The sequence below is a fragment of the Nymphalis io genome, chromosome 8 (assembly GCF_905147045.1).
Source record: "Nymphalis io chromosome 8, ilAglIoxx1.1, whole genome shotgun sequence".
NCBI lineage: Eukaryota > Metazoa > Arthropoda > Insecta > Lepidoptera > Nymphalidae > Nymphalis > Nymphalis io.
In genome coordinates, this window is record NC_065895.1 from 5,904,280 (window position 1) to 5,917,658 (window position 13,379).

Here is a 13,379-nt window from a genome sequence, read left to right on the forward strand (position 1 = left end):
GATATTATCTTCTATCAAAAGCGAAAAGCACTAGTATCTCTACATGAAGAGTACGGACTTATTGCCGATCACAGTTATGATCAATCTGCTTTAACAAAAGATTAAAATAAACAATAATAATAAGCTCACTAATATATTTCGCGCGATTTGTGAAAGAATCCGCAATCATAAGTTCGACATTCGGTAGATTATTTGTTAGTCTTCGTGAAAATTGCTGTTATTTTAGCATAAAATATTATATATAATCGTTCTAATATTATTATAAGTAAAAGAACGTATGTAGGTCGTTAAATCACAAAGAGGGATAAAATAAATACGAAATTACTAACGCGCGTATCGCAAAAAAGTCGCCCGCAATAACGATTGGGCGAAGTGACGTCACAGTCAAAACTCGGACGGAGCAAGAATTATACGAGAGCGCCTAAATTAATTTATCTATGAAAAAAAAAGTTTACATGATATAATCATAATTTTTTTACACAGGTTATTATAATCCTTTAAAGATTATTTTATTATAATAATAATAAGCTATATTTAAAAAAAAAATTAAAATGTAAACATACTGTGTAGCCTATTTCTGTCCGGAAACGGATTTTTAGTTTTTTCATGATAAAAACAAACAAACCAAACTTAGTATGATTTTAAACTAAATTTAACTCCTACACTTGGCCCACAAAGTTTAATTATAGGAAACACAATTGAAGGAATAGAGGACAGGAAATACATGAAATTGATTTATTGTTTTGAAATTAATTAACTTAATTTATTAAGCCTTCTTGTAATTTAGTTATTAATTATTTAATTAAAATAAGTTATACATTCCATAAAAGATAACAATAATGTTTACATAAATGTAAAAAAGGCAAGTATATATTGCTTTCATTACAATCGTCACATACTGATTAATGTATTATTCTTAATAAAATTAAGTTTAGAAAAATCTAAATATTGTATATTTGTATAAGTAGTCATTACAACTGTGTAATTTAATGTGTACATGTTATATATACCACCGTAATAATGAAATGTGTTCCAGACCGATTTTGTCCACGGCAGCCAATCTCAAGAGAGATTAGCCAACTGCGCAGGACATATTACAGTGCAGAAGTGTGTGTGCAAACACATGTGCACTATATTCTCTAACTCTCACAACCCGATAGGGCGGCAATCAGACACGACTGGAAAAAGTTCAGACGAAAGACAAACGACTTTACGTGCTTTCCGAGGCATGGGAGTGCACGCACTTTCAGACTCCTATATTCAGAGAATTTTCTACAGAAAAACCCAATAACTTTTTATTTGCCCACCCTGGGATTTGAACCCAGGACCTTAGGGTCTGCAGCCTTATATCTAGCCACAAGACTAACGAGGCAGTCGAATGTACCACCACGACCACCATAATAATGGAGGTAGGTATAGGTTAGTTTATGATAAATCAAGATAGATTGCTATTTAAGAATTGAAAAACAATCAAATACTTGATTTCAGGACGAGCTGTCCTATAGCTATTCGGATGTGACAAAGATTCTAAATAATTTATAAATTATTAAACATATAGAGAAGACAAAATAAACCATGCTTAACATTGGTGCTAAAATAAAAATACAAATTAATTTTACGCATTAAACTTAAAACATTAATTAAACTTATAAATTAAAAATGTCAGAAATCGTTAATAAAAAAATGAGGTGTTAGGAAGATAATTGCTTATTTAATTTTTTTTCTAAAAGATTAACCCACCTACTAAGCACTCTAGTTGTTTCAAGATTTTTTCGCATATGACCTGCTCTATTTATAATCCAATTTGTTCTTGTTGACCACATTTTATTGCTTAAAACAGAGAAAAGCAATGCAGCCCAAATGTCTGACTGACATGGATACATGTGAAGACCTCCTTTAGCTAATAACATGGCTTTTTTTCTGTCTCCTGATATATGCTCTGCAATACTGGCAGTAGCGAGCATTTTTGCTGTGATTGCAAAGTTGTTGTTTTCACAATTATAGGCAGAACACAAAGCTCTCTGTGCACAACAACTAGCGATTTTAGCTTTTGTATTAGTAACATTAAGACAATATTGAGCCATACAAAACCATAGAAGTGTATTATCAGGATGATCATGAAGAGAATCACTCATTATTTTAATTGCTTGGTTCAAATCTTTATCAACTACAAGGTAAGATTTCAGAAATCCAATATCGTAACCATATCTACTATCTTTATCATACTTTTGCAGTTCACCCAATGCTAATTTTGACAAACCTTGATCTGCATGAATTATTCCTAAAGAGCATATAGCAAATAAACTATTTGCTGTTGGTTTCTTTTGCGATACTTGAATACTATGAAAGAGCAGTGTTTTGGCATCATCCATACCTTTATACATGTAGACTATTCCAGCCATTGCAACCAAAAGGTCAGCTTTGTCATCGTCAGTATTACTAAGCCATTGCAATGCTGTGTCATATGCGGAATATGCTTCTTCATAGAGTCCCTTTTTGAATAATCCGAATGCTAAGCCACACGCCGAATTCAAGCTAGCTTCTGTAACAGCTTTGTAAATTTTAATAGCTTCATCATACTTTTCTAATCGTAGCAAAATTCTCCCAATGTTCAATAGAATTATATTATGGTGGTCTTCTTCTGCATGCTGTAACGCTTTTTGATATGATACTAAAGCTGTAGATAGAAGCCCACTTCTTTCTTGTAGAATACCAAGAATATTACTAGAGCATGCATTGTTTGGTTCATAAGTAGAAAACCACATTACTAAATCCATGGCATATGGTATAGCATCAAGACTGTCTATTACATATTTTAATTCAGAATTATTTTTGTAATCATCACGTTTTATAGTGCGACATACCCAATCAGCATATCCAAGAGCACTCTCAGGATGGTAGCCTAACCGAGATGCATGTCTAAAAAGATCCATTGCTTCTTCTTCCCGAATGACTTCTGCTATTAATCCTTGACCAATCCAGCTTAAAGGATAAGAAGGCGAAGTCGATTGGCCACGCCAGAAACAGTAATTAGCAAGTTTATGTTGATTCATCTTAATATAGAGAATTCCAAGATTACACCATACTTCTGCCACAGACCATTTTCGAGTAACTAACAATGCCTTAATAAAACAATGTTGAGCAAGGGCATACTTTTTCATAAAAATACATATTCTACCCAGCAAGTTCCAATTTCGCCATGCGGAAGGTTTTAATTTAAGGCAAGCCACTGTTAATTGATAGGCAATCTGACAGTGCATCATATTATTAGATACAAGATAATAATCAAGGTATGTGGAGGCTAGCTCATATGATGTAAACTGATGTTTCTGTTTTGCAATCATTGAGTAACATGCTAAAGCTTCGGGATAAATGTCTAGTTCTCCTTTTCTTGATAATTCCATGTTGTCATCAGTTTTAAGCCATACAAAACAAAATTCTTTAGGTAATTTAGTTAAAAATATTAATGCATACCCTAACAAATTCCAGAAACATAAAAACTTTTTCTCTTTAGATAAAGCTTTAATTATATAATCAATAGCATTTTGTGCTGTATCTCGAGCACTGCCATAAAGCTTAGCATTAAATTTTTTCATTGCAATTCTCATATATGTTTCTGTTAGTCCTTTTAAAGCTAACATTGAGTATGGTTCAGTTTCGAGAACTTTTTTGAAGGTTGAAATTGCCTCTTCATATTGTGTTAAAATAGAATGTATATAACCAATTCTAGTAAGGCAGTGTATTTTATTGGAATTCATCTTAATAACTTTAGTATACGCTTTTAGTGCAGATGTAAATGATCCTCTCGAAAAGTAGGCATCTGCTAAACACTCAAAAGCAACTATATCATTGTGATTGCTTTTAATTACATTTCTAAACTGTATAATAGCATTTTCCCATTCTCTATTGTTTATATAATGAAGTCCTAAACGAAAGCTTATCCATGACTGATTTACCATGGCATTCTGGCTAGCCTTATATAGTAAATCATAATTATTTTCCTTAAGTTGTAGTTTTATATAGACATCACTTAATTTTTTTATAACATTGCTATCTGAATTGTTTAGACTGTAGGCTTTCTCGTAACATTTTTTTGCTTTTGCAAAATCTGTTTTGTAGTTATGATAATACATGCCCAAGTACAAAAAAGTTTCAGCATGTTCAGAATCAAGTTTGGCTGCTTTAAGTAAATTTAAATAAGATTTATCATATTGTTGCAGCTCCCAATATGCTTTGCTAATGTAAAATAATTTTAATGGGGTGTCTATAATTTTTTCTAACAAGCTAATTGCTTCAGTGTATTTTTCTTGCTTCAAAAGGGAAAGAGCTTTAAGCTGAAGATAATATTCTGTGGTTTGTAGGTTTTTCATGATATGATCAGCATGTTCATTTATCTCTATATAACATTTTGCTAGAGTAGCCTGTTCATTTATATTGAAAATTTCAGTAGGCATTTCCTTTGCAACTGTTATTGCTTGTTTCCATTTGTGTTGTTCAGCTAGTGATAAGAATAAAAACTTCTTCAAAGTTATTGCGAAATTGTTATCTCTGACTTTAATTAAAAAGTTTGTTGCAAGTTTTTGTGCAACTGACCACTTTTTCAACATAAATGAACATTTTATTATAAAGGTGGCCTCAGTTACATCTGCTTCTTGGTAATTAACCAGTGGAACACACTGTTTATAAGCATCTAAATATAATCCATTATTGTAACAAATCATACTATTTAGAAGAGCAGGATATTTAGAATTTTCAATTCCTAGAATTATTTTATCTTTATATTTCTCTATATCAAGTCCACAGAAAGATTCATGTTTTATAAAACTTATACACAAGTATTTACAAAGCCATTCACGAAATACAACACTAGATTCAAAATAACATAATTGCAGTATTTCTTCTACTGCCTCAACAAAATTATTTTTTTGTACAATAACTTTTCCTAGCAATATGTATGTTGAGTTATTACATTCTTTTGAAATTATAACTTTCAGACAGTCAATTAGTTTCAAAATATATTCTTCTTCACATGTTATATCTGATTTTAAAAGTTCAAGCAGTGACTTTTCAGCAATGTCATTTAGTTTCACATCAGGTTTTTTATCCATATAATTTAAAAGAATACTAATTGCTTTACTACTTTTGAGAAAGCAACCTAGCTCACCAATCTTACTTAGAATTTCCAATGTTTTTTCCTCATCTATTTGTAACTTTAACATCTCATCATAAACAGTTAAAAGTTTAGTTTTAGATGCAGTGTCATCTTTCTTTTCATAATAATTAGCAAGACCTTGCCACGCTAATGGCAAATCTGGTTTACTTGCTATTGCGTTTTGATAAGCTAATGGAGCTTGATCAGATTCCTGTAAAGATTTTCCGAGTAAAACAAGCCCTAAATAATTCTGCTTATCTTTTCGTAATATGTTCTTGCAGCATTCTTGTGCTTCTTTGAAGTTCTTATCGTCAATTAATTTTCTCGCTTCTTTAAGAAGCGTTTTTAAATCGGCCATCTGAAATAAATATATTTGATATCAACATTTACAGCTGTCGAAGTTATAGAATACATTGTTAATTTTAGTTGACAACTTTCGTTCTTACTTTAGCAAAAGATATAATGTAACTATTTTATAAATGCATTTGAGTAATTTATTTTTATGATTTATGCTAAAAATCGGCGGATACTATTTTTCAATATTCACTTTTATATGAAAATACTAGGACTAGTATGCGCCTACTGAGTTTCTTCCGATCGATTTTGACATTTGTCAGTTTGACATTGAGATTGACCGCCCTACACATTGTCACCAATACTATTCAATATTAAGTAGGTATTATAATGATGAACATTCCTATAAAATTATATAAATACTAAATCCTCTACCAACCAGCAGAAGAACCTGTAAGATGTAGAGATCAGTTATGGATGGACATCAGTTATATGGAATAGGTAACCCGAGGCAATGCGAGCAATCAAAAGAAGTCAAGTCGCTTGATGATGGCGTGGTGATGGTAAAGTGCACAAGATATTGTCAGCTGCTGATCATGTTTCAAACTATTCGTAAATACAGTCTTTCAGCAATTTTTCCTTTTCCTTTTTTTATTTTGCTGTGGAAAAGCGGTAAAAATAATATATTTAATGTTAATATATTTACCAAGAAAAACTAATTTTACGATTTTATTACCGACTTTTCATCTTTACACCTTTATCTACACTGGATTGGCTGGCTTATACGGTTAATGATGCATTGTCTTGTAAGCGAAAGCTCTATAAATCTGCCTCCGAATTCAGTATAGACATTAAATTTAGAATCATTATAAGCCACTGTGTTTAAAACTTTTCTCGTTATAATTCATGAGAAACTTTTACCATCCTTTTGCTCTGCCTTTTATTTAATTTTGTATTAAGATACCGTTTTGTGATAATCGTTTTTATCCATTCTAAATAATTAACGCAATATTAAAAAATCATTCTATTCTATACTGTCAGGATTTCTACAGTAGATTATTCAATCTGACTTATAGTATTATAGTTTATTTAAATCATCAATGTAAATAACTGATTTCTAAATGAATTTATTATCATTCTAAAACTTTGAAACCATAAGCTAATTATTATTATGATAATTGAAACGAAATATATATAATCTGTGGACATTGCTATTCAAACATAAAAAAATATAATGTCAAACTTTGAAATTTGAATCTTCTGTACTCCGTAGCTTATTTAGGTACTCTTTATTGGTAAACAATAATTATTGTAATAAATATTAAATATATTTAACAATTATTTTTTCATTGTTTATTGTAGTAATTATGAAGCATTAGATATATTTCTAAATGTTATTGAAAATACAAATGCAATCATTTTATATATGCCGTAATTAGCCATAATAATATTATATACGAACATTTAACAGTATATGTGACTAAAGTATAAACTATTTATAAATTACAACTAAATAGTAATTTATATACTATGTCGCCGGTAGAATTATCATCGGCTTATATTCGAAAATTAAGTAAGTATTTCATTTTATACATAACTATCTCTTTTAAATATTAACAAATTATATATTTAATATTTTTATATAGATCATCCTATAAAAGAAATACGTGAAAGAACATTACAATTATTAGTGACGAAACTTCGCCTAGGATGGAAACTAGAAGATGAGTTAGGTGGAACGAGAGATTTACTTGAAGCCTTACTGGCTTGGTTCCACGTCCAAGAACCTTCGTTGCAATGTGAAGCTCTGGAACTATTAATTACTGTTGTTAAAGTATGTTAGTCATATTTTTCTCTAACATAAAGAAATATAAAATTAATATAAAACTTATATATTTTTTTTTTTTTCAGACTAAAGCAGGGACATATATAGCTAAAGAAATTGGTATAGATAACATTTTGCTGACTTTAAATAAAATAAAACATAAATTATTACCTAATGCCATTGAAGTATTTGATGATATAATAGAAACTCTTAATTTTTTGGACACTGTCGATTCTCAAACAAATATTACTATTCCTCGTCTCAAACTAACTCCAGAGATAAGGTTTGTGCAGTAAACCCTCTATTATAACTACCTTCTCAAAATATATCTTGCTGTTGCAATTTAATAGTAGATTTGTTTTCATAGTTCAGCCAGCAATGGATCAAGTAGCAGTTATTACACTATAGGCTTAAATAAGATTTCTTCTAATGGGACTCCAGATTCAAATGAAGACATAGATATGTATAAAACAGATAAGTAAGTGGTTTTTTGTGCATGAATAAAACTGTTATGTAAAATTATGTTAAAGATTAAATTTTATAATAAATTTTGTCATTTCTAGATGTTATCCTGATGGCGTTAATATACTACTTTTACCTTGGGTTAATTTGAGTCCTTCTGATTTTAAAACAATTGTTCTGATCGGGGATTCATTAAAAGCTTTGAAATCAACTCGTAGGTGCTGTCGATTCATCAGGGATGTCTTTTTAAGAGATTTTCCTGTTGAGATATTCTTAAATCGACCTGTTATAATCAAGGTATTTTAAGATTTCTTTTATTTAAGGTGGTAATTCATTTTATTTAAAGAAAATCAAAGTTAAACAATTAAATATAAATTTCTTCTATAATTAAAAAAGTTTAGTATTTATTTAATAATAAATGAATTATTACTGACTTTATTATTTATTTTAGACATTATTAGCTATATCTGATGGAGAAAGTGGAGGACATCCAGGTGAAGCCTTACATGCACTTTTATGCATAACCCAATCATTACATACAAGAATCGCGACTTTATTCTCTTTGGACTTTGTATCTCAACCAACTAAGGTATCTAACTTTTTTTATCAAAAAGTTTTTTAAACAATTTCAAAATAAACTGACCCTTTAAAATAATTCTTTATTAGGTTTCAGATGACAACAAAGAGTGTAATGATGATATAAATGCAGAGCTGGAACAATTTGCAGGAAACTTTTCACTACCAGTAGATGATGCTTTAGTTACATTGAGACAGCTGCCAGTTCCGATATACACATTGGATACATTACACACTGTACTGACAATTATGACACGTAGTGTCGTCTTAGTTGACTCCAATGACGATAATGATGTCATTGATATGGTAATTTCATTATTCGTTTTCTATCGGCTAACTTATATGCCAGCAGCTTCTAAGGTCCTGGGTTCAAACCCTGGGCCGGGCAAATAAAAATCTAATGGGTTTTTAGATGAGAAATTCTCATTAATAAGATATTTGTGACGGTACATCATCAATTAAAACTATAATTTCATTGAGTTATTATAATTTAGTTTAAGATAACATTTATTTATTAAATGCAATACTACAATAGCCCTACTTAATATGTAAATGAGTGATATTCAGTGACAACATAATATTTTTTTAATACAGAATGATTTTAACACATGTTTGTGCCTTATTGAAAGTCTGATTGAGCTACTGTTGAGATGTGTCGGTGAGACCTTTTGGGTTCAAGATCACTCGTCAAAAATACACAGAGATATTGCTCATAAAGCTTGTATGATTATGCGGATGTTGGGTGAATTAATGACAAAATTCAAGTAAGTATAATAAAGATACTTTATTGGGAATTATAAAAATATCTTTTCATATTTGTCCAAAACCTCTTTCCAGTTCAGCTGGGGTTGAGTCACCGTGTACATTTGCAAGCTCAGAGCTGACTTGTGTGTGTACTCAGGTTGTCTTTTTGCATGTTTGACCACCAGGTTCCGGGTGGTTGTTCGATTCGTCACGGCCGATCAGGGCTTTTTTGGTGGGATGGTCATCCTCACGACTCAGAATATGGCCGTTCTGGCGCAGTCGTCTTTATTTTAAATTTTTGGGCAATCAGTGTTATCTTGAATGATCCTCTTACATGCTTATTCCTCACATTGTCCATGCGGGTTAGTCCTGCTGTCCAGCTTAGCATTCTTATCTCGTGTTGTGGTCCACAACTCTGCTACGTAAACGATGGCTGGGTGTACTAACGTTGTGTACACTTTTCCCTTGATTCGATTAGGCATTGCAGTTACAGATAATCATAAAAATATAAATATACAATTTTGCATAAACTAATTTCTTATATTGATTTTTTTATAATTAAACATAAATAAAAATAAGGTCTATTATATAAGTGCTTGCACTTACTCTACTTTATGAATGTTTTAGATCTTCATGTCACAGAGATCCAGAGCGCTTGCATCATAGAGTGGCGTGGCTGCGTGCAGTGTCATGTGGCGAACTGCTTCTGAATTGGACTAGAAACTCAGCTTTGGCGCCCTCTTCGCTAATAGTAGCTTTACAAGCAGCTCTTATTGATCCTGCTTTAGAACTTCTGTACCCAACACTTGCCAAAAACTTGGCCACAGTTATATTTGTACGTGTTTTTACTAATATATTGCACAATATACAGACACACACAAAAACAATGACATATACACACAAACAAAATATCTCATTTATTGTATATACCTGTAACTTCCTCCTTTGCTTAACCTACGTTGTTTATAATTACAGAATTCGAAGTCATTAGTGGATCAAGAGTACAAAAGTAGATATAGAGAGTTGAATAAATTATTCGTCAGTATGGACTACGCCGTTCAGTTCATGAAGCAAAAAGACACAAGCCGAATATCTAAGAATATCCTAAACTGTATTAAAAATGCGCTTCCAATATTATATTTAAATGTTGGTGATAATTTTTTAAAAGACATTGCAGTCGTAATACTAAGAAAGTCGAAAGATCTGGATCTCTGTGACAGTGATTGGTCCGTGGCACGAAGTATTGCGTTAAATCTGATGGCACATAGCTCACAATGGGTGCAGGTCAGCTTCTACAAAATGTTAAGCGAAATGGTGAAATCGGTTCTGATGGGAGAAGACGAATGTCAATCCGAGAATGAGAAATGTCTGACATTAATATGCGATGTTGGAATTTTGACTGAAATATGCTGTCATGGATTATCTTCAACCACGGAGGAGGTAACTTATTTATATACTAATGAAATATAATAGGAACAAGCTTTTGTGTATATCTGGTAGAAGCATTCGCGTGTAATGAATCAAATAGGAGAAGTATTTCTGCTACGAGGATTACATTACACATAATAGCTACAAGTACTTGAAAAGTTGCTGAACATTTGTATCGGTTGATTCTGCTGAGTCGTGTTACATTACCGAGCGGTGCGTAGTGTTATGTTCGGATGTTTAAAATAACGATTGTGCTTTCTGTAATGTTATTGACGTATTCACAGCTCTAATGCGTTCTTTACGGATGTGCTTAGTTAAGAAAATTACTCATATGACTTCACTATCGCGTTAAGATGAGTGGTCGAGAAAACCCACTTCATATCATCATACACTAAGTGCTAGCATTAGGCTTTGGGCAATGTGCCTGGGTAGGTAGGTACCTGAACCAGTGTACATACTGGCACAAGCATCATCACACCTTAGTTCCCAAGGTTGGTGGCGCATTAACGGTGTATATATTCTGTGGATGGTTCACATTTCTTACAACCATTTCGTTCACCATCACCCTCTTGCCAGTCTGCCTACCTAACACGAATAAATGAATCGAGGCCAAAATAATTATGTTGAATAGCTGTAATATGTGTGTAGGTGGAGAGTAGCGCGAGTGAGATAGTGCTGTATGTGCTGCGCGGGCGCCTGGTGCTGTCGGCCGGCTGCTGGTGGCGTCTGCTGGCTAGTCTGCTGCCGGTGTTGCCGCTGCTGCATGTGTACGCGGCACACGATACACAGTTAGGTAATTTGGTTTCGTCCAAGTATTAGTATGCAATGACAATTGCAGTGCTGACTGTTGTATAATGACATCTTGGTACTATGACAAAATACTAAACATTTATACAAATACATTCATTGGAATATTTTCAAACATACTATCCTCTGTGAGTCTGTGATGTGATACGGGTCAATGTGATCGATCTATCTATTTATTGATTTCTAGATAGATACATAGATAATAATTTATATATGATTTCTTTGTCTACCGTGACCGAACATAATAATCTACTTGTATAATAAATAAGATAAACAATGTTCTGCTAGGTAGTTATCTTGATAAAAATACCAAAATAATATCTACTTCTGTCTAAGACGTTGTTTTTTTTTTTTTTTATAGAATAGGAAGGTGGACGAGCATATGGGCCACCTGATGGTAAGTGGTCACCAAACGCCCTTAGACATTGGCATTGTAAGAAATGTCAACCATCGCTTATAGCCAATGCGCCACCAACCTTGGGAACTAAGATTTTATGTCCCTTGTGCCTGTAATTACACTGGCTCACTCACCCTTCAAACCGGAACACAACAATATCAAGTACTGCTGTTTTGCGGCAGAATATCTGATGAGTGGGTGGTACCTACCCAGACGAGCTTGCACAAAGCCCAACCAGTAAAATATGTATGTTTATACATACAGAAGTAATTATATAATTTATTATCTGTATGTATTTCTCTAAATAATTCCATGTGAAATGTTCGACAGGGACACGTGACGGAAATTGCGCGTGCTGCATATTAACAATTATTTATTATAGATGTTTGATTTTTAGGAAAAGCAATCTGCAAATCTTTGGAGCCCGATATAGTTGATTGCATGGGAATTTCGAAGGCAGAAATGATCGCGGGCCTCATTAGACTGTTGTTTGTGAACTGCGCTCCGGTACAGCTGGACGCTGCATACGCTCTCTGTAGGCAATTAGGTGAGATTACATCTAAAAGAAATCAAACTTTATACTTTTATCCGATATGATATAATATCCATTTGGTTGTCCAATAGTATACGTTTGCAATTACACTACACTACTTAATGATTTATATTAAACTTCCTAGATGATTTAGTCGCCAGCTTATTAGGTTGCGCATCCCGTGATACTGGGTTAAAATTCAGGGTCAATTAAAGGTATTAGATTTTTCTGTTAGTTGGCAGCTGATATCTCTCCTGCTGAGTTCTATTAGATTATGTGAGTGAGAAAATGGAGAGTGCACTTACGCTTGCCCATACCCCTGTGCCCTCAATATCCCTTGGACCATAGCGTAGACATAAGACTTCGTGTATATGACGGCACAGCTGCACCGATGCCAGACAACAACTTTGTATGTGTGTCCATAGGTAGGTACTTGCGAACATTGAAAATTAATTTGTTTTACAGATGACGATAGATTTTTGCCACCTCGAGATTCCCTGCGTTCTGATATAATACTCAATGCTCTGAGACGCATCGAACGACAAGATTTCAATATCGACCAATCCAGCTCGCCGTCGAAGAATCCACAGGTTTTTATTTCTTAAACATTTAAATATTGCTTATATAATATTAATATATAATTAATATAGATATTTTCTTTTAAATAATACAATATGAAATCTTTCTTAACGACTTGAAAACTTTTTTTTAAATTTTTTAGGTTGAAGTTATAGAAATTTTATGGACGAATTCGAGTGACTTTCGGCTCAAAAGGGTTTTAATTCCGTCTCGCTTACAAATTTGCGCTCTAATTTTTTGTATACTAAAGTATAAACAATATTGTATAATAAAGTATAATACAATTTCAGACGGCTGGTCTACTTCAAATCATTGAAGTATTAAAACAAGACTTGGTGCTGAATGAAGAGACATTGGAGTATACGGCTCAAAGTAACAGTCGGCCGGCACTCGAGCCATCCTTACGTCGCAGCACATTGCAGCAACTGGCCGTGATGATGCGTCAGCAGGAATTGCACGAAACGTTTCTTCAAAGTGATGGGCTCAATCTCGTTGTTTCTCTTCTGAGGTACAAAGATTTGTGAATTTGTTTATGAAACGATCGTCAAATTAGACGAAAATATTTTTGTTAGGTTTATGTTAT

At 32.8% G+C, this 13,379-nt stretch overlaps 2 protein-coding genes across 2 annotated transcripts in view; one reads left to right on the forward strand and one right to left on the reverse strand.

Moving 5' to 3' along the window:
* Positions 1-872: 872 nt before the first annotated feature.
* Positions 873-5,733, reverse strand: LOC126770282 (tetratricopeptide repeat protein 37). Its single transcript, XM_050489604.1, has 2 exons — positions 5,599-5,733; positions 873-5,510 (listed from the first exon to the last, which is right to left on the reverse strand). Exon 2 carries the CDS (start codon positions 5,508-5,510, stop codon positions 1,692-1,694), a length of 3,819 nt encoding a protein of 1,272 aa, XP_050345561.1. The 5' UTR covers positions 5,599-5,733; the 3' UTR covers positions 873-1,691.
* A 1,204-nt stretch (positions 5,734-6,937) lies between these two features.
* LOC126770276 (rotatin-like) overlaps positions 6,938-13,379 on the forward strand; it is a 30,685-nt gene continuing 24,243 nt past the window's right edge. Inside the window, exons 1-14 of the mRNA XM_050489575.1 lie at positions 6,938-7,019; positions 7,093-7,280; positions 7,358-7,554; positions 7,639-7,749; positions 7,835-8,030; positions 8,185-8,322; positions 8,400-8,615; positions 8,904-9,073; positions 9,681-9,888; positions 10,029-10,493; positions 11,130-11,274; positions 12,083-12,232; positions 12,683-12,807; positions 13,087-13,304. Coding sequence (XP_050345532.1) covers positions 6,977-7,019; positions 7,093-7,280; positions 7,358-7,554; positions 7,639-7,749; positions 7,835-8,030; positions 8,185-8,322; positions 8,400-8,615; positions 8,904-9,073; positions 9,681-9,888; positions 10,029-10,493; positions 11,130-11,274; positions 12,083-12,232; positions 12,683-12,807; positions 13,087-13,304 — 2,570 coding nt within the window. The 5' untranslated portion in view covers positions 6,938-6,976. The remainder of the gene's footprint in view (positions 7,020-7,092; positions 7,281-7,357; positions 7,555-7,638; positions 7,750-7,834; positions 8,031-8,184; positions 8,323-8,399; positions 8,616-8,903; positions 9,074-9,680; positions 9,889-10,028; positions 10,494-11,129; positions 11,275-12,082; positions 12,233-12,682; positions 12,808-13,086; positions 13,305-13,379) is intronic.

Coding starts and splice junctions, on each gene's coding strand:
- LOC126770282 (XM_050489604.1), bottom strand. CDS start 5,510: ATGGCCGATTTAAAAACGCTTCTTAAAGAAGCGAGAAAATTAATTGAC.